Here is a 23745-nt window from a genome sequence, read left to right on the forward strand (position 1 = left end):
ATCTAAGCTACAGGAAACAACGAGTAACTGTGAAGGGGAGGCATCAGAGTGGCGAGATGTCACCAGCGGGGTTCCACAGGGCTCTGTACTTGGACCCATCCTGTTTCTTATATAAACGACCTTCCGGAGAGTATAAACTCAATCCTCTTAATGTTTGCTGATGGTGCAAAAATTATGAGTAGAATCAAAACAGAAGATGATAGGGAGAGACTACAGGACGACCTGGATAAGCTGGAGGAATTGTCTAGAAAATGGCTACTAAAGTTCAACTCTGGAAAGTGCAAAGTAATGAAATTAGGCGAAGTGAGCAGAAGGCTGAACACAAGGTACCATCTGGGAGGTGAAATCCTGCAAGAGTCAAAGAGAGAGAGATCTGGGGATGCACAGTTTCAAATGTAGATATGATAGAGCCCAGAAGGCTCAGGAATCTGTACACCAGTTAATTGACTGTTGAGAGGCGGGACCAAAGAGCCAAAGCTCAACCCCCGCAAGCACAACTAGGTAACAACTAGGTGAACACACACACACACACACACACACACACACACAGACCACAGAGCCAGAGCTCAACCCCCGCTAGCACAACTAGGTGAGTACACACACGCGCGCACAAACGCACGCACGCGCGCGCACACACGCGCACACACGCGCACACACGCGCACACACGCGCACGCACACGCACGCACACACACGCACACACACGCACACACACGCACACACACGCACACACAGTAACAATGGAATAGACTTGACAATTCTTCACAAAATAGCCTAAAACAAACTGATAGGAGCTTCACAGGTTTATGACAGTTCCGTATACACGTACGACAGGACAGCCAAAAAAGGGGCCCTGACAGGTCAACACAATGGCATTTATAGTCATCTGTGTCCCAGACAGAAGTGTCACAAAAACTACAAGGCATTTATAGCCACTAAAGAGAAGACTGCACTGATTACAAGTGGAAATGGATCAAGACACTAAATCTTAGGCGATTTACAACATGGTAAGATAACGTGGAAAGATTAGTTCTCCTCAGTTAGGACACACACCCACACACACACACTCACACACACACGGAGACACACACACACACGGAGACACACACACACACGGACGGAACACACACACACACACACACACACACACACACACACACACGGAGACAAACTACTGCAGTAACTCCTCAAAAAATACTAGAGATCCGCAATAACTACCGGAGGACTCGGGAAAGCCACTTGAGGACTTTACAAGAACTACAGGAAATGCCAAACCAGCCATACTAGACCTAGAATTCCGCCTGAATGAGGCAAACAAATCCATAATGAATAAACTATTCTCGGGAGAAAATTGTCTCAGTATAAGATGCAATAGACAGGGAAAGAAATAGGGGTAGAGTAGAAGGTATAGAACACAATTGAACCCACAAAGCAACGAGAGAATTTCCGTCAGGAAAATCGTGAGATTCGGAACAAAGTGCTATGATTCCACAAGGAATAATAGACTTCCTCACCCAGAAATTCTGGGGGGTCGTGGATGCCATTGTTTCTCTGCATAGAGAAGACAATGGGAAGCACTGGGGCAGTCTATGATTCAACCTACGAATAAACGAAGCTTGCAAAGATTTCTCCCCCCCCCCCCCACACACACACACACACACACACACACACACACACACACACACACACACGGACACGGACACGCGTGCACACACACACGCACGCACGCAGAAAACAGAACACCATGAGCGTTATTATGAACCTGTAACTACAAACAGATCACCATTTATAATCAAACAAGGCCATTCTCCTGAAATGGTTGTACTTATGGCAACTATTTGGTGGGATATGTACCAATAGATAGCGATGGACCACCAGTAAGTCACTTTATGCAATATTAATTTTAAAGGCCCAGGAAAAATAAGCTAAAACCCAAACTTTAATATTCCTAAAGATAGTATAACACGTACGTACTATACTAGGCCTAAGAGAAAGAGTATTAGAGCCAAGATAGCTTGCATTAGGCCAAGGAATTCTACGAGAGGATAGATTAGGAGCAAAATCTATATTTCGATTAAAATAGGTTTCCCACTTTAACAATAATAATACAAAGGTCAACTTTCTGGTGGTTCATCACTCCATACTGATACCTACGACCAAATAGCTAATGTAAATACTATCATTTTAGGAGGATGGACAGCAGTGAACAGATAACGACGCCCACAATCACGCTAAAAACGTGTCTGATGAACCAGGAGTTTTAAGAGAGATCAAGTTTATCACTTGATAAACGAAGAATGGTTTAACAATGTCTACCACGACAGAAGTAAAACATAAAACACCCACACACATACATGTATATATACAAAATAAAACAGAAAACAGGTCTGACTATAGGAATCAATGAGGTTTACTTCTGCCACTCCACAAATATCAGCACAGGGGTCTCAGCTGCCCGCATGCACCGTGTAATCCAGCCGTCGCTACCATGTGCATTTACGACAACAAAAATTTGGAGAAACCAGCGAGCGAAGGACTCTAAAACGCGAGATAAGGCCTGAGGGATTATCTCTGGCACGAGGGAGGGAGGGAGAGGGATGGGTAGAGGGGAGGGAGGGGGATAGGGAAGGGTAGGATGAAGGGAGGGAGGCAAGGAGACAGATCAAGACACTTGAGTCCTCAACGGTGCAAGAGTAACGTTATAGTCTCTCCTAAGAGAAGAAAAAATTCCCGGACGAGAGTACCTCATTTTCTAACATTTGATTAGTCCCTTTGCATGTGAATTTTTATTTTATCATGTTATTTTGGGTTTATAAACGTTAAATTTAGAGTCATACAGACGGAGGCATTCATACATAACAGTACCATGATCGTGAACATTTGTTTGATGTTCCTTAATGCTGAATGACATTACAGAGCGCATGAAATGTTTGTATATGTGGACCTAGCGAAGGACAAGCCATATACTCTGACAGGTATATTCCATTGTTTAATGTATATATACGAGACTTAACTTATATTTTGAACTCTGTGTAGGAGTGAAATATACTCGCTGAGTGGTCAGTAAGCTTAATAACTCTCCTAATAACGCTTTAATAACCCAATAACTCTGACAGCTTTAATCCTGAAGCTAAACTACAGCTAACGCCTGCTGTAGCATATAGCTTTTTCATTCGAGCAAATGCTACATGACTGGACGCCACTCAGCCCAACGTACTCAACCAGGGGCACTCAACCCGACGCGCTCAGCCGGATGCACTCAACTGGACACACTTGGTGCAATACTTCTCTCGCTAACTTCAAAAGCAGAGACCACTGAGAGACTTGAGTTAACCCAAACTGAAGCGAGTGATAAGCTTAGACCAACGCTGAGTGAAGCGGAGATGGGAAGGGTGGAAAATGGTGGAGGAGAGAAAGTGGGAGAGAAGATATTAAAAAAATTAAAAAATTGAGTAAAGGGTAGTTAAAGAAAAAGTGAAAAAGGAGTGTGAAAAAATGAAGAAAGACAAGAAGCGAGAATGAAAAATTATATATATATATATAGCAGGCAAATTATAAATTAAAGAACAAGACTCCTCTCAAAACAAAAATAATAAACACCATCTTGGTTCAGAGAGCCAGCAGACAATTAAGAAATAAACCATTAACATCAAAGGGTGAAAAAACAAATTAAAAAAAATTTATAAAACATTATTAAAATGGATTGAAAATTACAGAAATACGAACAATGGTAATTAAACGAAAACACACTTTTTAGGAGAGAAGGGAAGGCAGAAATAAAATATTTTGGAAAATTGCAATAGCATGTAAAATATATATATTGATGAAGTGAGAACAGTGAAAGAAAGATGACAGAATTAAGGGAAAATACATGGGAAAGAGGGAAATGTAAGGAAAGAGTCTAGGGAAAAATGAACGAATTGTCTTTTCAATATGATAATTTTTTGGATTTTTTTTTTTTACTGCTAATGCCTCTAGCGTCAACCCTCTCACCTTCCTCTCTCTCTCTCATCTCCTCTCTCACTACCTCTCTCTTCTCTCACTCTCACCTCCCTTACTCTCACGCCTCCCCCCCTCTCTCTCTCTCTCTCTCTCTCTCTCTCTCTACTACCTCTCTCTCACTACCTCTCTCTCACTACCTCTCTCTCACCTCCCTTACTCTCACGCCTCCCCCTCTCTCTCTCTCTCTCACACTTCTACCCTTTCCCCATTTTCTCATCCTTCTTGATGCTTCTACTCTTTTCTCAGTCTTCGACCCTTCCAGTTCCTTTTTCGCAATTTTTCAACTTATCTCTATCTCTCACCTGGCCTCTCACCACTCTCCCTCTTCCTCCTCCATACCTTCCTTCACACCCTCTCACCTCTTATTGCACCCGTAACCCTTCTCACCTTTCGCTTCTTTCAGTTTTTCGAAATTATAATTTGTTTCTAAAAAAATATTTCTTAATTTTTATTCTTAAATTTAATTTTTTCTCAAATTCTTGTTATTTTCCTGATTTCGTCATTGCCATACATTAGGAGTACGGAAATCAGAGAGAACGAAGTGGGAAAGGAGGAGATAAGAGTACACTCAGAATAAATGGTATGGGAGAGTGAGCGAGAAGTGTGGAAGAGAAGAGAGGAGAGGCGGGAGAGGTGGCAGCAGCCTCTCTCATCTGATGTTATCTCGTGCCCTCACAGATGATGCCAAGGCCTCTTGCCAGTTATCTTTATGCTGCTATCTTCGTGGAGAGAGTTGGAGAGGGAGAGAGAGAAAGTGAGACCGTAATAGAAAGCACAGGGGAGTGAGAGGGTGAGAGTAAGTACAAGGAAAGTGTTTGAAGAGCCAGATAACCAAGGAACTCAATCGATATCGATGTTATCTGCCGAGATTGTAAACTACAGTTCCTTGCGCTGCTTCAGATCCTGTAGGAACATATGAAGGTTCTCTCTTCCCCCTCCCTTTTGGGTTAAATAGGAAATTCCACCAAACAATTAATAAAACTAACTTTTGGTAATGACAGTAAAGTAGGACTGATTAACCACGTATCGCGACTAATATTTGCTACTGCTATTACCACTACAACACTTTTTACTTCACGATACTGCTACTTCCACAACTTTCTTTTTACAGCTACTTCTTTTAAAGTTACTGCTCATTCTATATTTTTGTTTACAGTTTCTACCTTTCCTTAGTTACCACTTCGACATCTATTTCTACTCGCCACTTCTACATTTCTACTTCCTATTTTACAGTTGTTGCTGCTACCAACTTCTTTAGACTTTCGATACTTTTCATAGCCTTCCCAGACCCTATTGCTGAATCTTTCAGGTTTCTTGAATGTTATTTAATCTTTGAAATCTCTCCAGTTTGACTTAATCAGTTTTTATAATATAGGGATCCTGAGTTGTAGACCATATTTAGGCGTTATAGATCACATTTAAGGTGCTGAAGAGTATATTTAACGAGTTGTAAAGCATATTTAAGACGTTGTAAAGCATATTTAAGACGTTGTAAAGCATATCTAAGACGTTATAGAACATATTTAAGACGTTATAGAGAATATTTAAGGCGGAGTACTACCTCTCTGATCAAGTATTGCACTGCAATTTTAATGCTATCGGTCACAGCGTCTAAACATCGATGCTTGAATAAAAATTGAAGTAGCGCAATGTTTACGTTCTGTGAGGCTAAGAAACATCAGCCTCCATAGACTGGGAAGTTTGCTAAGGTTCAGACGTTCGTGGGTACGTTAAACTGCTTCAAATTTTACGTATGTCAGATCTGGAGAAGAGGGCTGTTGCTGGTGTTTTATAGTTCGTCTAACTGTGATGGCTGGCATACTGTTTGTTTAATTTCTATAGTCTAGACGTTGCCTTGTGTGCTTTATTGTTTGCCTATATTCCTGTTTGTGACAATGAATCTGGAGACCAATAAAGAGGAAAGAGACGAGGAAATTGAGTGGAATTAAAATAGAGCCAAATGAAAGCAAAGAAATGCGCTTAGAGAGAGAGAGAGAGTGTCTCTCTCTACCCCCCCCCCCCCACCCTCTCCTACTGTAAATGGCACTTGCTAAACTATTGTACTGAACAAAGAAGCAGTTTCGTAATCCGATTCGTCATGGACAAAGCGGGCTTTTGTTAGGGGATTAAACTCTACAAAAGCCCAAGAGAGATTATAAACTTCGACACAGGAGGGATGTAGCAACGCTTGTTTGCTTAGAGATTGAACACTCTTCAGGGTGATAGAGAAGGGATCAGAGTGGCCCTTCAAAGGAGTAAGAGTATAAAGATGAGTCTAATATCCCTCTGAGCAAGCTCGGATGGAAGAAGATTTTTTTATCATTTGATTTAAAAAAGTGAAACGAGAATTCGACTCTGGGAAATATAAGAGGGTTATGGTAAATTGAAACCATTGACATAATTAAATGGAGGCTTTGTGAATCTAATTATGTCGATAAGTTGATAATTATGAATAATTGCTTCGTCGGGGGTTGCTACATTCATAATGCACGCGTTAATATACACGAATGCATGTATATGTGTATAGATGTATATAAGTGGACATGACCATATGGTAAAAGAAAGCAGTTTACAGCACTTTAATAAAGGACTTATGTAATCGAACTTACGACAATTCGTCTGTGAATCGACTTCACGACATTGAAATGCAAAATAAACCCCAAAATGAATGATAAATAAAGTTTGCACTGTTCACTCAGTCAGTTCAATGACTCGTTAGAAGACGATGATGATGCACCACTAAGACCCAAAGAATAATGGCACCTCAAAGGACGCAGAAATCCTATGTAATCTTTGTTTCACTATCAATTTTTGATGATGTTGTCTTTACTGCAAAGACAAACGCAAGAGAGCCGGTCACACAATATCCAAGTTGTTGACTAAGTACACTTGTTGTCTTGTGACAGTCTATTTAACACAAGGGGCACACGCACTAGGGGACACAGGTGGAAACTGAGTGCTCAAATGAGCCACAGAGATATTAGAAAGAACTTTTTTAGTGTCAGAGTGGTTGACAAATGGAATGCATTAGGAAGTCATGTGGTGGAGGCTGACTCCATACACAGTTTCAAGTGTAGATATGATAGAGCCCAATAGGCTCAGGAACCTGTACACCAGTTGATTGACGGTTGAGAGGCGGGACCAAAGAGCCAGAGCTCAACCCCCGCAAACACAACTAGGTGAGTACAACTAGGTGAGTACACGCACGCGCGCGCACACACGCACACACGCGCACACACCACACGCGCACACACGCGCACACACCACACACACCACACACACACACACACACACACACACACACACACACACACACACACACACACAGAGGAACAGAAACCCAGCTCCTCGCAGCCCGGAGAGGCATCAAGTAGGCCTCTCTGTACCAAGAGCGAGGAAATGGGTACATATCCAACAAGAGAAGGGACACAACACGTGACCGATGGAGGCTATAACGGTGGTGTTGTCTTCTGCTTGACCGCTCATCGCCTGGCATAGAGGAAACCACTCGGGTTCATAAGAGACACTTTTCCTGCTGGTTTATCTTGTTGTGGCCTCGGTTGGTACTGTACAGGAAAGAAGGAAGGGTGAGGGAGGGAAGGGGGAGGGAAGGAAGGAGGGAGGGAGAAAGGAGGGGTTGACAAATAGGAGGGGAAAGAGAGAGGGAGGAGAGGGGGACGGCGAGAGAGTGGGAGGTAGAGAAACATAGAAGGGATGTGGAGAGACAGGAAGAGAGAGGAATATAGTTTTTGTAAATGGTAATCCTGGCTATGTGGGTACACGAGTTAAGTGGTCAACTACAGTCATATTCATATTGCGAGTCTTAAGCAATAGCTAAAATTTTGCAATTTGCAATTATCAACAATTAGTCTTTCGTTGTTTTAGTTTAATTTAAAACGAGAAAGAAAAAGATATAGCAGAGGTAAAAAGAAATATTCATTTTTTTCTGGAAAGTTTCTAAATTTTAGTTTTCCATTCGACTGCTTCTTGGATATATATTTTGTGTTTGACTATATGACATTTGTTAACATTATTTTGTCACAACCCGGAGTATACTAGTGTGTATATCTTAGTGTGTGTATATCAAGCATCTTAGTTTGTATATCTCCCTTAGTACTTTCCTGCTCTCTGTATCCTCCCTGCGTATTCTCTCTCTCTCTCTGCCTTTCCTCCTCCTCGGCTATTTTGATTCCTGGATTTTTAATTTCCCGGACTTTTCTCCTCCTCTTTGGCTCCCTCTCCTCGTCTTTCGCTAATTTCTTCCCTCCCACAATCCCCCCCCTCCCCCTTCACTCTTTTCCTGACTCCCCTTCCTACCACCCCCCCCCCCTGATATATACCCCCACCATGTCACAATGCCGAGGACAAAAAATAAAGAGAACACTTGAATTATTTGCGTTAGTTTAGCCAGCGCGTATAAGCGTAAAACCGTGCCTGTTGTCCTGGGAACTTCATTGAATAATTTTCATATAAATTGCATTCATTTGGGAGTGCAAATTTATTCACCTCTCTCGCTTGATGCAGTGGAATAAAATTAAGTGTCTTAGTGCACCCTTAAATTAAAATTCATATTTTTTTCTGGATTTGAATGTTCTATTTGATATTACTATTAATTTTTTTATAATTATGAGAGAGAGAGAGAGAGAGAGAGAGAGAGAGAGAGAGAGAGAGAGAGGGGGGGGGGGGGAGGAGGGTAGAGGGGGGAGGGGAGAGGAGAGAAAGAAAAACATCTCAGAAAATCAAGCAGGTAGAATGAATGAAACAACACGAACGACAAACAAATAATCAAGTCAAACACGTGAATAACGAAATAAGAACAAATTAATTATATATATATATATATATATATATATATATATATATATATATATATATATATATATATATATATATATATATATATATAATTTATATATATTACGAGGTACCCGCCGGTGCCTGGGTCATGACCCGAAAAACATTTGCGCCATTTAGAGTTGGGAGTCCAAATGCAAATCTGTCGCCAGAAGCTGCATTTTGCATATATCTAAATACTTTTGAACATGTGATAAAACTATGGCCCCGGACTTGCCCGCATTTAATCTACACTTACTTCTTGGGTGTCGCCATGGAAGACGTTCATTTTAAGGTGGAGAAGCGCAGTGGGGCCTACCCAGACCCGCCTATGACAGTCCCATACCTCCAACCAGTTACCCTGAAAAGATTAATTAGCTGGCCCCAAGTGTCTGGTCAACATTTTTGGATAAAGACATTCTATTTTATATGTTTCGTCGAGATAGAGACACCCGGGAAGTACCGAGTACCCTCTCTCCCTTCCTCCCTGTCCTTTTCCTCTCCCCAACACCTCTTCCTTTTCTCTTTCTCTTCCCTCCTCCCTATCTATTACCTCTATCAACACACACACACACACACACACACACACACACACACACACACACACACACACACACACACACCAGTTCGTCTATCCACCCCTCTCTCCCTCCACCCCCCCAGCTCTATACCTTTCCCTCCCTCCTCCCGTTCCATCCCCCTCCCCTCCTTCCCCCTCTCAGAAAATGCAACACATTATGCACAGCTGAAAACAATTTGAACAATTCTTGAAAATAAAACCCACCACTTCAGACGTGAAAGGAGTGGCCGAGTGTGACAGTGGGAGATAATGATCCTTCTTAAACGGGGCTGACCTGTCTACGACATTCCCATACCATCATATGCCACTCCTGAAAAGTTGGGTGTGTCTAGCCCGAAGCCATTCTATAAGACAGCTTAACCCCTTGTGGACTTTCTTGGGCCAGTACTGTGTGCAAGAATCAGTCTCTAGATTCTATACCTACCATCAGTACTCTCCTAATTGTGCTTGCGGGGGTTGAGCTCTGGCTCTTTGGTCCCGCCTCTCAACCGTCAATCAACTGATGTATAGGTTCCTGAGCCTACTGGGCTCTATCATATCTACATTTGAAACTGTATGGAGTCAGCCTCCACCACATCACATCAGTGTATAGTTACCGGTGAACCTCAGGCGAGGTTTTAAGTATATGCAAGGGGTTACCACCCTTGTGGTGCCCCTTAGCCTCCAGCTGCAATTGTGGGGACCCATAGTCTCGGAGAAGAAAGTGGAGCGCATTTAGAGAAAATCTTTTCCTTCGTCTCTGATTTCGTGCGAATATTTGCTTCTTATTATATATATACTTTATTCTACGTGTTCTTATTCTTATAGATTTCAGAGTTCTAACGTACGTTCTTCGTTACTATTATAAATATCATGATATTCTAGAAGATTCTAGAAGGTACGGGGTGTCGCGAATTTTATTAACATAAGAACAAAGGCAACTGCAGAAGGCCTATTGGCCCATACGAGGCAGCTCCTATCTATAACCACCCAAATTTCAATATTTTTTAATTTCAATATTAAAATATAGATGGCAACATAAACATGCATAAAAGTGTCCATGTGGCCCTCAGAAAGACTAATGACCATGGAAGGTTAAATAGCATCTGAAACATTTCAAACCGTTTCATATTTATTTAGAATAGAGAATCAGAAAACGGGAGAGCAAATCAAGTTGCAGAAAAATCCAATCTATAAAATTTTCCGTTTCATTGTTCCAATAATTCTAATTTACCAATATCGTTCTTTCACAGAGGTTCATGGAGCCCTAAGAATTGAACACTTTCAGTAACTCACTGTACACGATACTACACTATACCTCTAACAGTACTTCAGACAGAACTGTGTAATGTCAGTCAGTCAATAAAGCTGTCATCTCCCTGAAGCTCTACATGCATTTTGACCAGCTCGACCGTGCAATTTCGAATATACTTTTTTTGGACTGCTGCTCGGCGAATCAGCCATTTGCCAGAGGCATACGTTTCCCAAAATCTGTATGCGAATGGCGTTCTCATTTCACGGTGACTCCCACTGCGGAACATGTGTGTATAATGCAAGGAATTGAATCCTATGTAGAGAGGAAAAGTACGTGAGGTAACTCCTTGACCACGCCAAAATAACACAGATTATATTGGCAAAAAAAAACACGCTTATAATCTCCGTGGCCCCGTGGAAGATTTTCGAAGACATTAATGTGAATTATCTTAAGTGCGCTGTAATACTTATCGTATCCTGTTATTGGGTAATTATAATTACTAATATTTAGGATAAAACCCAACAATTATGCAATTTGTGTATTTTATGTAAAGATTTGCACTAAGTCTTTCGCACTCTCCTGCAGGCTTTGTTAAAGTCTGAGTACATGGTTAGGACGAGACTTACATCTCGACGACTAATCTCAACGGCTCAATTTAGCCGTTGAGATTTAAGTCTGGACCTAATCACACACTCAGACTTGACAAAGCACTCAGGAAAGTGCGAAAGACTTTGTGTAAATTCCTTACATAAATTTTATAAATATACAAGCGTGGGTTTTTATCCTATGATGTTATGTCTGAGAACACATTACTCTTAACTCTCACTCTTTCCTTCTGAACCTATTACACCCTTCTCTCTTTTCCCTTTTCAACTCTCCGCCCTTTCCTTCTTTACCTCCTTTCCATTACTTTCCCACCAATCCCCTCCCCCACACACACACACACACCCCTCCCTGCCTCCAGAAGTCCTGGCCAGATTTTTCGCTAAAGTCCATATCACCGTCTCCCGCCAGCCGGGCATAAAAGCCGGATGTAATATTAAATCCGGCTCACGAAGGGGGAAGAGCCTGTGGGCCTGAAATGACGACCGGCTGTTTTTAAAGATTTCTCTGTGTTAATGCATCTTATTTCTGTCTTATTACTTTCATATTCATTCTTCTGTTGCTGTCATTTTCCCGACGCACACTCGTTTGGGAAGGCGGTATAGCGAGTGTGATCCTCATTTTCAACTAGATTTGTTTTGTGTTTTGCTGTCTGTCACAGTTTCTGTCACTCCTGTCTGTTTCTGTCTCTCGGTGAGTGTCAATTTGTCTATGTCCTAGTGTTTTGGTCCCTCAGTCTGTTTTTTCATTTTGTTGTATGTTTAATTTCTTTTTGTTTCTTCTATCTACACTCTCTACTTTCACTTCCTGTCTTTCCTGTCTATCAGACTTCTTGCTTTCTCGTGTTTTTTTATCTTTTCACTGCGTTTAATTTTGTTTCTTTTCTTCCTTATTATAATGCTAATCCTCCTGTGTTTCCCTCTTCCATCACCTGTCCCTCTTTCCTCCTATTTTTCCCTTTCCTTCCTCAACTATTTCTTCAATATTGTTCATTATTCCATTTCACCTTCCCCACTAACGTAGTGTCCATATATGGGAGACAGACATGGGAGAGACTGGAAGTCAATCTCCCAATACATGGGAGACTCCTAGCCAATAAGATGAGAGAGACATCAGGCCTCGTCTCTAACTTACAATCCATGCAAGGTGTAGAAGATAGTGAGGAAAGATTCTAGACGCAAATCTGGAGTGAAGAGATTTGTAACGTCTTACCAGCGGGGGTTCTGGGTTGGTAAATCTTGCCTCAAAGGTGTAACAGACTTTGAGGAACAAGTGACAATCATTCAACCCGTTCTCACACTTTCGTATAGTCAATATTGACTTATTAAATACGTGCATAGGTGACTTACTAAACATACTAGTTTACCTTGAAAAGCTTCATAGAAAACACCGACCTTACCTAACCTTCTTAGTATGTTAAGATAAGCATCTTATTGCTTCGTAATTACAATTATTACTTAATCTATTATAGGTATAGGTTAAGTAATAATTGTAATTACGAAGCAATAAGATGCTTATCTTAACATACTAAGAAGGTTAGGTAAGGTCGGTGTTTTCTATGAAGCTTTTCAAGGTAAACTAGTATGTTTAGTATGTCACATATGCACGTATTTAGTAAGTCAATATTGACTAAGAAAGTGCGAGAACGGGTTGCAATCATTAAATATGACTAAGACGGGTGGGAGGAAAAGCAAATTTCTGGATTGCTAGAATACCTCAAAATGGGTTAGTGCTTGTATTCGAGAATCGATCAGCAGTGATTCATTTATCAACTCCAGGGGATGAAGGAGTATCTAGGCAATGGAATGTTTGAGTTAATGTAAGGGAGGAGACATCACAGTGGCGAGATGTCACCAGTGAAGTCGCAAAAGCTTCTGTACTCGGACCTGTTCTACTTCTGATATATGTACATGATATCAGATGAATGGATCTGTTTCTTCAAGAGGAAACAGATCTTTTCCCGGCAACGCTTCCTGATGGAAAAATTATGAGGATTATGAAAGAGGAAATTAACAAAAGGCAACAAGATCACCTGGACTATATATAAAAAAATACAGCAAATAGCTATACGAACGTAACTCAAATACTGAGAAACGAAACTAGTTGTAGGAAGCGGGAGACTAGAGTCAAGAAAAAATTCAGCTGAAATCCTTAAAAAATCGGGAAAAAGAGTAGGATCTAGGAATGACATCATGCCAATCCTGTCTCCTGAAGCCTACATCAAAAGGATATCATTAGAATTTCCTGAAGAATCTAGTGTAAGAAATCATGCTATATGTCTGGCCAATCCTGGAGTAAACAGCTTGGATGTGGAATTCAGATTTAATCTAGCACAAGAGGAAGTTTGATCACCGCATAATCATTAATGTTATGTATCAATGAGAGAATCAGAACCATGAAGAGGATTCGAACCCATTCACATGCTACTCCCAAGCTAACGTCCTAGACCACTACACCAGGACATGGTAAAAAGCAGCGCAGCCTGGGATTCCACTGAATCCTCTAGAGTTTCTGAGGCTTCCAACTAAAGCTCAATTCTTGGTTTCACGCATTCACCCTCCCCCTTCCCCCACTCACTATAGCTGTAGTGCTGACGTTAACCACCAACACTTCACGTCAAATGCTAAATCACATTAACGTGCGTAGCAATGAAAAGGATTCGAACCAACAGCACACATGGGTTTCACAGAATCACAAGAACATGCCTGATAACTAAGACACCCCCCCTCACCCCAACCCACATCTCTGAAAATAAAAGAAATGATGTTTCGATCCGTCCCGGACCATTTTCATCACACGATAATGGTCCGAGATGGACCGAAACGTGGTCACTTTTTCTTTCTCTTCAGTTTTGTGGGTTCTGGCTTGTGGTAACCTGTGACACCCCAAGAGTGGGGCTGAACATGGCTGCTCACCTCTAGCTGAACATGACAACATGGCCGTTCACAGCTAGCTGAACATGACAACATGGCCGTTCACAGCTAGCTGAACATGACAACATGGCCGTTCACAGCTAGCTGAACATGACAACATGGCCGTTCACAGCTAGCTGAACATGACAACATGGCCGTTCACCTCTAGCTGAACATGACAACATGGCCGCTCACAGCTAGCTGAACATGATAACATGGCCGCTCACAGCTAGCTGAACATGACAACATGGCCGTTCACAGCTAGCTGAACATGACAACATGGCCGCTCACAGCTAGGTGAACATGACAACATGGCCGTTCGCAGCTAGGTGAACATGACAACATGGCCGTTCACAGCTAGGTGAACACGACAACATGGCCGTTCACAGCTAGGTGAACATGACACGACACTTACCAGGCTGAAGTTGGGGTGCAGGAGCATGTTGATGGTACCGCCATGAAGACCAAGGTACCAACCACCAGGTACACAGGAATGCCCAAAAGGAGTTCCGAAAACTGAAAAAGATAAATGAGATAAAAATAAGCAATAGGTAAGAGTATATTGATAAAATTGGTAGATGCAGGAGAGGGAGAGTAAAAGTAGACGAAGGACAAGTAGAAGTAGACGAATATTGTCCGTAAGCTTGCGATACTAAGCATTTTGAAACCTAACGACCTTCCCATTGTGATAGTTCTGTTTGAACGATACTTAACGAGGCATCGTGAAGCACCACCAATTAAGCCATCTGGTGTTTGTGAACGGTATATTATGGTAAATGGCGACAAATTATGAGTTAATCTATGGAACGAATTTTAAGTGAACGATATTTAGGGATAAGAGTGAAGAAATTTGATCAGAGAGATAGTTTCACTGCCTGAACGATTCATAATGAAATATAACGAAGAATATTGAGATTAGCGATAATTAAGATACTAACACGGGGCAAGGGAGTGGTTACACGAATGAACACTTACACGCACGCACTCATGCAAACACGCACGCGCGAACTACAGACACACACACATATATAGGAGCCTGGTAGCCTGGTGAATAGCGCGCAGGACTCTTAATTCTGTGGCGCGGGTTCGATTCCCGCACCAGGCAGAAACAAATGGGCAAATCACAATCGACTTGAGAATGGTCCAGGACGGACCGAAACGTCGTCGTCTCTTCAATTTCTAGTGTGTGGTCTGGTCATCATACTTCAGCCACGTTATTGTGACTCATCGCCTGCAAATGGGCAAAGTTTCTTTCACCCTATGCCCCTGTTACCTAGCAGTAAATAGGTACCTGGGAGTTAGTCAGCTGTCACGGGCTGCTTCCTGGTGTGTGTGTGTGTGGTGTGGAGAGAGAGAAAAACATAGTAAACAGTTGATTGACAGTTGAGAGGCGGGCCGAAAGAGCCGCAGTTCATCCCCCAGCAAGCACAACTAGGCGAGTACACACACTTCATTCTCTGTCTCTCCCTACCTTCTCTGTCTCCCCCCCCCCCCCCCCACCCCTCTTTTGCGCTTTATAACGAGAATAAAAGAGTTAATGGACGCACAAAGATATATAATGGAGTCTGGCTAAGGTGTGGGGCCGCCTAAAAACATAGAGAATTACAAAACTTTCAGATTTACGAAAGTGGATTAAATATTGAACAATTTAAACTGACTTTGGTGACTTATGCAACACAGACATGCACCCATGGTCATAGAGGAAACAGCATGAGACTGACTCGCATTAAGCCAAAACAATTGGCTTAGGTATATTAAGGCAAAATATTATGCCAAACAATTGTATAGACACATCAGAAGAAAGATGACCTTCAATGGCTAGGTTATCAGATTTTTACAAAAGGGAAAAAAAGGACACACTGAGGATGACAAGGAAGTATGTGAGGAACTTGACAAAAGCTTCCATGAATTATTCCAGCTGAAAGTAATTTCCCACGAGAGCAAAAAAACCCCAACTGAATAGGCACTAACCGAAAACCTAATGCACATAAAAGTGGCATCAGAAGCAGCAAGAAAGTACATGATCTGAGAATGACAAATGCTATCGAACCAGACAAAAAACATCGCCCAGGGTACTAAAAGAGGCAGCTGAAGCACTGTGCAGTCCCCTTACTGTAATATGCAATTCCTCTCTAGAAATTCCTCTCGGCACTACATTAGTCGCTTTCCCGATTGCTGGAAAGCGACTAATGTAGTGCCAATTCCAACCCGTTCTCGCAAATTCGTAAAGTCAATATTGACTTATAAACTACGTGCATAGGTGATATACTAAACATAATAGATACCCTTAAAATGATTCATAGAAAACACCATCCTTACCTAACCTTGTTAGTATCTTAAGATAAGCATCTTATTGCTTCGTAATTACAATTATTACTTAACCTATACCTATTATAGGTTAGGTAATAATTGTAATTACGAAGCAATAAGATGCTTATCTTAACATACTAAGTAGGTTAGGTAAGGTCGGTGTTTTCTATGAATCTTTTTAAGGGTATCTATTATGTTAAGTATGTCACCTATGCACATATTTAATAAGTCAATATTGACTTATTAAATTTGCGAGAACGGGTTGGCCAATTCACAAGAACCGGGAAGGCAGAGCCAGTAGAACTACAGACCCGTACCGCTGTAACAAATATCTCTTGGAAGCTATCCGAGTGTCTGAGCCGAAGCAATTCAGAAGAACATTTAAAACAGGTTATTTTTGTGTCAAAATACCAGCATGGATTAAGTTAAAGAAAATCCTGCTTGCAGGATTACCTTACAGGAATTCTATAATAAGACGACAAAACAAACCAGTGAAGAGAGGGCAGAGGAAAGGTCCATGGGGAGGGGATGGGAAGTATACATGGAGTATACTCGCATGTTCCACGATTGTCAGAAAGTATTCGATACTGTACCGCACAAGAAAGCACTACTGAAGCTAGAGAAGCTTGTGTATTTGGAGGAATCCTAAGGTCGGTCAGAGAGTACCTCTCAGGAAGGAAGCAAAGAGTAAAAATGAGAGCAGAGATAAGAGTGGAAAAAGGTTAGGGATGGAGCACCACTAGAGGCATTTCTAGGTCCCTTCCTATTTCTAGTACTAGAAGGGAAACACGTCTTCCCTCCTCTCCCTGCCACCCATATTGCTAACACAATAAGAGCATCACTATGTCTTTAAAATTAATGACTTACAAAAAGAATATAATAGTTCCTCCTTTGCCTTCTAATCCTGAGAGGTTGCGGGGGGGGGGGTTATCCTTCGATTGGAGGGGACGCCAGGAGGACACGGGATTTGTGCTGAAATCACGTTTTTGAGTACTATGGCCAAAGTATGAATAGCATATAATTTTTTAATTTTCCAGAGGTCAGTGAATAATGTTGTATATTACTGTAAGAAAACCTAAATTTGTGTCCAAAATGAGAAAGAGAGAGAGAGGAGAGAGAGAGAGGGGGGGAGGGGGGGGGATGAAGGCGACGACAAACACAGCTGATCGCATCATACAACCTCCCAATAAAACAAAAACAGTGACCATTTTGGTGCCGTTCGGGTAAAAAAACTTTCTCTAACAATAACTGTGCATTGTAGGAATTCCTGCTTGGAGATTTTTTACTAGGGAAGGAGGAGGAGGAGTACAGAGGGGTGGCGGTATTTTGACAGTGATGGGTGCATGTTTTATGAGGAAAATGGGAAGATGTATTTTTAAGGGGATGGGAGGAGAAATTTTGAAGGGGGACTGGAGGAGGAATCTAGTGGGTAAAGGGGGGAGAGATAAGGGGGGCAGGAGTAAGGTTTTGAGTAGAGGAGGGGAGTTGGTTTTGAAGAAACAGTGAGTAGGAATTTCTACCTAGGACTCTAGGTAGGTAAACTTAATGCATTGGTCTATATGAACTCCGCTTTATCCGGGTGGACCAGCAATGTTAAGGGAGAACATGATTATCCTGGTAAACAAGAATCCATCTACTGAACGTCCCTCTGTTAGTGTCATCTAACCATTTTGTATTTCTTGCTTCCCTCTATATTAAATTCCTTCTGGCTTCCGTGAACCCCAACACCAAGAATGTTACTGCCAGAGGAAACCAAGTATGGAAAACCACGTGAAATGAGTATCTGTAATTTGACTATTAATCTACGAAGAGGCTCCATGCACCCCACTTTACACACTCGAGTCTCTCCAGGGAGAGTATACATGGAGTATGTCCATGGGGAAAGGGGGGGGGGGAAGTTAACATGGAGTCTGTCCATATGGGGGGGGGGACATGGGCAGACTCCAAGAACCTCCCCCATCCTCCATAGACAAACTGTTCTCGATACTGAACGTTCTACCTGGTACTCCGAGACAACTTGAGAACAACAAGAATAAAGAATTACATTAATATAACTTAAAGCCTGGAAAGAAAAAAACCCAGCGTTGAATGTAATGAAACGCCATTTTCTGGGTGAGACCCGGAGGCTCCCCGGAGCTTTACCAGGCTGATATGCTAATGTCAGACTTTGGCATCAGTCATGTGTATGGAGTTCTAGGGCCTACCGGGTACCACGGCCAGAACCTGGTGTAACGGGGGGTGGGGGAAATAGCTCTATCTTGTCCATTATTCCACCCCCCAGTTAACTAACGAGGCCGGGGGAAACAGCTCTCTCTAGTCCGTTATCCCGTCCCCAGTTAGCTAACTATTCCAGAGCACTCCCAGAGTTCCTAAGGCAACCTCTCTCGTTCAACACCTTGTAACCTAGGTATTCGACTACCTAGGTGCTAAGACTACAAGGCGCCGTCACTTGATCAGTTACCCGAAACTCTAGAGAGAACTCTAGAATACAGAATCATTGCCACAAACGTATAAGAGAAGACGAAAGGAAAGAAATGAATAGTGAAGTAATTAGTGAGGATTTGGGGTGAGAGGGAGAGAGGTGGGAGGAGCGAGGATGGTCATTAGTTGAAAGTGAGAGTTTAGAGAAGGGCGGAGGGAGAGGTGTAGATAGGTAGAAGTAGAAGAGTAGATAGTAGACGTAGAAGAGTAGATAGTAGAAGACGAAATGCTGCCACCATCCATTCATGATCATTACATACAAGACAAGGAATGGAACTTGCCTGTATCACAAAATTCTCAAAAGATGTTATCATGAGTTCATTATTAGTATGTTCCCTCTGTACCATGTATCAACTCCAAACATGTACTCGTTAATATCATGAAACCAGTAACCACAGAGGCTTTCTCACCTCAACTCAAAATCTCTAGGGAACAAAGTTAAACACAATTTAAATAATAAATTCATAATTATATTTCCCATGAAGTATCATAATTTAGCAATTCAATTAAAATGTTAAAGAGAGTCATCATCCAAGAATTCGAGAACCCTACAACTTGACTGCCCCTGATCATCACACAACATATGTAAACACGACCAAGTCACCTTAATGTTCACTCACCGAGGACTGAGTCTAAGTTGAATAGAGAGGGGGGGGGGGGGTTTGTAGTTGACGGAGACTCCCGCCCTCCGGCCGACAGCCTCCCGTCTGCTCTGCTCTCCTGACTGCCGTTCTGTCTGTTAATGCTTCATGCTGGATAGCTCTCCGAGTTTATATTGGGGAACCTAGTAGCTAACTCCGCCCACAAGTAGATAGCCTCCGGCACTACCAAGCCACTCCTTAAACGTCGGCATGTTTGAAGGCTATCCGGCTCCAATTATACGCTTAGCGGAAGCAAGGTGAAATTATCATGATCTGACCTCAGGTCACTTGGGGTCATTAACGGTTAGAGGTGTGAGATCTCAGGCAGACAACTGGCGCCTCTCAGATCCTTGTCTGTGACTCGTGTACTCTATATATATTTTAAATAAACTAACCCAAACACTTTTACAGTGTTACACTGGCCCCCTCAGAGGCGCAAGGAGAGCAATGGCCTATATAAACCCCCGGTGTGATTGGAAGCCTTCTATGTCTGCCATCGACCGGGTCAAGCATCCAGAAAGGTAAGCATTCCAAAACAAATCCCTATTCTGGTTAAAATTGCTACCTAAAGCTAAACTAGTGGATAGAACTCCCCAACAGAAAACAATCAAACTAGTATGATGTCACACATCACTGTGCAGTTTTCCCTACCCGGGAGGGGGAAGGGGGAGCCCCAGAACTCCCACGCCGGCTATCCATCCATCAGTTCTGAGGCTGGATGTCAAAATACGCGAAAACCCGCCGACCGGAGGGAGCGAAGGTTGCCGGGGAGCCTCTGGGTCTCACCCAGAAAATGGCGTTTCATTACATTCAGCGCTGGTTTTCTGGGGGGAGCCCCGTCGGCTCCCCGGAGCTAACTACCCACAGAGGAAGGTCAAAGGGATGGAACCGGGAGGCGCACACCACGCACCCCCCACGGAAGCGAGACAACCGACAGCAAACGCCAACCCAAGGTGCCACAACCCCGAAAAGTCCCGAGAACAACTCGCAGCAAGGCCCCCGTACGAACACCAAAGATCCATGCCCGAACGACCGCAAGGACGCGTCGCTCAGACGGCAGCGAGAGCAGCGAAGCCACGAACCCCACGGGCATGGGGGAAGAACACAGGCAGCTTAGCCGCAAAAACACGGCTGACAACCCGGGACACAATCACTCGCTAACCGGGAAGAACAGATCCGGATCAACGCAAAAAGCGACCCAGACACAGATGCCGTGGCACGCAAATAACAGCGGAGGGCCGCCGCTGAACACAAAACACGACACACCCCAGGCCCGACCAACCAAGCCAAGGACCCCTCCAACACGCAGCAGCCCCTCCCCGCGCCAGAAAAGATGGAGACTGCTGCCACCGAACAACCAAAACGCTAAAACCGAAGGAGCAAGAAAACTCAGCGACCCGACCCCCAGAGGCAAATGCCAAAAGGAAAAAGAGCCGACGAAAAAACAAACCGGAACCAAAGGGGCCCTACCAACCGAGGAGAAGACAGAGCACGCTGACGAGAGACCAAGACGGTGCAAGCGGCGCACGAACAGGCCGGAGGTGAAACGACGCACAAGACAGCTGACTAACGGTGCAGAAGCAACACCAAGACCGAAAGCAAGCTGAAGCGGCTCCGCCAGCGCCGCACGAAAAGAGGCGACAGTATGTGGCAAGACGACGGCCCCCAACCCCCCACCAGAAAACCAAGCCGACGCTAACAAGTGCAGCCACCTAAGAAAGGACAGGAAAAGGAAGGACCGCCAAAATACCCCATACTGCCGCCAAGAGAAGTACGCAGGTGGGACACCTACCACGAAGCCACCCGACCACCAACCGGAGGCGAGATCGCGAGGCAGAACGTAAGCAGCCCCGACAAGGCCCCTCCGAGCCCAGGAAAAGGCGGAGCCGCGGGAAGATCTCGGGCGCGACCACCGAAAACCCAGGTGGCACAAGGAGATGGAACGTCTGCCGAACAGAAAAACTCCCCAAAGCAAGCAAGCCCGCCAGGAGTTCAGAAACAACGGGTCCGACGCGAGACATCATAAAAAACCCAAATAGCCAACCGGCAGGGAAAGCTAGGAAACCGAAGAAGGCGGAAGGGTTGCCGCCAGAAACAGCACCCGAACCAAGGGGTACGAGGAACTGCAACAGACCGAGACAAAGAAACACACCACAGGACACAGGCTGAAAGAACGCCCAAGAAGCCAAGAAACGCACGCAGAACACCCCTGCGGCAGAGGAGGAAACAAGGAAACGCACAAGGAGCAAGAACGAAGGCAGACCCCCCACCAAGTAGATAAACAAAAAGAAAACCCCGCAAGAAGACAGCGTACCCAAGCGGAACAGAGCCGGCCGCCATGATTGGTAAAGACAAGCTGCACAGTACCCTGCGCCCCACCAGTGCAAAACTGCCCCTTACCCTAAGACGAACAAGGGAGACGGAACACCCGAGCACACAAAGAGCGGCTGAAAACCAAGCAGTAAATGGCCAAGCAGGGGCAGGACAAGGAACTTGTGGAAGGTGGCCCCAAGCCTCAAGGGCAGTACTTACAGGGCACCTAGGGAAGGGAACCCTAGGCGCATGCAGCCCGCAACCCGTTCTCGCAAATTTAATAAGTCAATATTGACTTATTAAATATGTGCATAGGTGACATACTTAACATAATAGATACCCTTAAAAAGATTCATAGAAAACACCAACCTTACCTAACATACTTAGTATGTTAAGATAAGCATCTTATTGCTTCGTAATTACAATTATTACCTAACCTATAATAGGTATAGGTTAAGTAATAATTGTAATTACGAAGCAATAAGATGCTTATCTTAAGATACTAACAAGGTTAGGTAAGGTCGGTGTTTTCTATGAATCTTTTTAAGGGTATCTATTATGTTTAGCATATCACCTATGCACGTAGTTAATAAGTCAATATTGACTTTACGAATTTGCGAGAACGGGTTGCAGCCCGAGTACTGGAGACTCACTCCCGGCTTACGCACCACCTAGAAGACAGACACCACACTCTAGGTACAGTGCTGAAACAACTACTGGAGCTGGAGCACATAACCGGTGCTTATAGCATCAGCCGAAGAACTGATGGGTGGATAGCAGGCGTGGGAGGTCTGGGGCTTCCCCTTCCCCCTCCCGGGGAGGGGGGAGCTGCGCAGTGACGTGGGACGTCATACTAGTTTGCTTGTTTTCTGTTGGGGAGTTCTATCCACTAGTTCGGCTTTAGGTAGCAATTTTCACCAAAATAGGGGTTTGTTTTGGAATGCTTACCTATCTGGATGCTTGACCCGGTCGATGGCAGACATAGAATGCTTCCAACCACACGGGGGTTTCTAAAGGCCATTGCTCCCCCTTGCCTCTCTGAGGGGCCCAGGTTCTGGCCGTGGTCCCCGGTAGGCTCTAGAACTCCATACACATGACTGATGCCAAAGTCTGACATTAGCATATTAGCCTGGTAAAGCTCCGGGGAGCCGACGGGGCTCCCCCCAGAAAACAGTGGTTTTCCAGACATTGAAAAATGTACATTCTGACCCCTTTTGCTGTAATTTCCTGCCTGCTTAACCTAACAGCACTTAACGACCCTCATCTTGTCTGGAGATGCTGAACTGAGGCCCTTTTTAATAGCCTAATATGCCTCTGACGCTGTTAATTTCGACACGGCAACGGTGTGTGTGTTGGAGGCGATGCTGTAATGTGATGAAGAGGTTATCTGGGGGAGTGTCTGGTAATGTAATTGTGAGTGTTTAGAGGGGGGTAGAAGGCGGGAGGGGAGGGAGGATGGGAGGGACAGGTTAGGGATAGTGGGGGGAGGGAGAGGAAGGGAGAAGGAGAGGTTAGGGATAGTAACGGGAGAGGGAGAAGTTAGGAATAGTTAGGGGAAGAGAGAGAGGGGGGATTTGGGAGGGGGAGACACAGACTTATCTCTCTCAAATTATTATACATGACGCATATTTTTAATGTCGCATTGATTTCAGTATTTTGGGATCACTCTTAAAAATCATTATTGTCTCTTAACTCGAAAATAACGTAGCTGTGATAGTAATCTAAAATCAACCAAACTTAATAACTATCATTATTATTACTTTATATGAAGATAATCGCTGTGCTGGTCTGTTATTGATTGTTCTGTGTATACATTTCCATTTAATTTTCTATTTCGT

The 23745-nt window shown here is 43.5% G+C and overlaps 2 protein-coding genes across 9 annotated transcripts in view; one reads left to right on the forward strand and one right to left on the reverse strand.

Annotated features, from left to right (window-relative positions):
• LOC123759100 (gamma-aminobutyric acid type B receptor subunit 2) overlaps window positions 1-23745 on the forward strand; it is a 331390-nt gene that overhangs the window by 103665 nt on the left and 203980 nt on the right.
• LOC138364892 (uncharacterized) overlaps window positions 1-23745 on the reverse strand; it is a 425505-nt gene that overhangs the window by 43183 nt on the left and 358577 nt on the right. For 6 of the 8 annotated variants that reach the window (XR_011228603.1, XR_011228602.1, XR_011228600.1 and 3 more), the window contains one exon: window positions 14578-14678. The exons of the other annotated variants lie outside the window; for them this stretch is intronic. Coding sequence is in view for 1 of the 6 variants with exons in the window: in XM_069324946.1 (XP_069181047.1) it covers window positions 14578-14678 (101 nt within the window). In the remaining 5 variants the exon portion in view is untranslated. The remainder of the gene's footprint in view (window positions 1-14577; window positions 14679-23745) is intronic. 8 annotated transcript variants of the gene reach the window in all.

This window comes from Procambarus clarkii, chromosome 15, assembly GCF_040958095.1.
Source record: "Procambarus clarkii isolate CNS0578487 chromosome 15, FALCON_Pclarkii_2.0, whole genome shotgun sequence".
Taxonomy (NCBI): domain Eukaryota; kingdom Metazoa; phylum Arthropoda; class Malacostraca; order Decapoda; family Cambaridae; genus Procambarus; species Procambarus clarkii.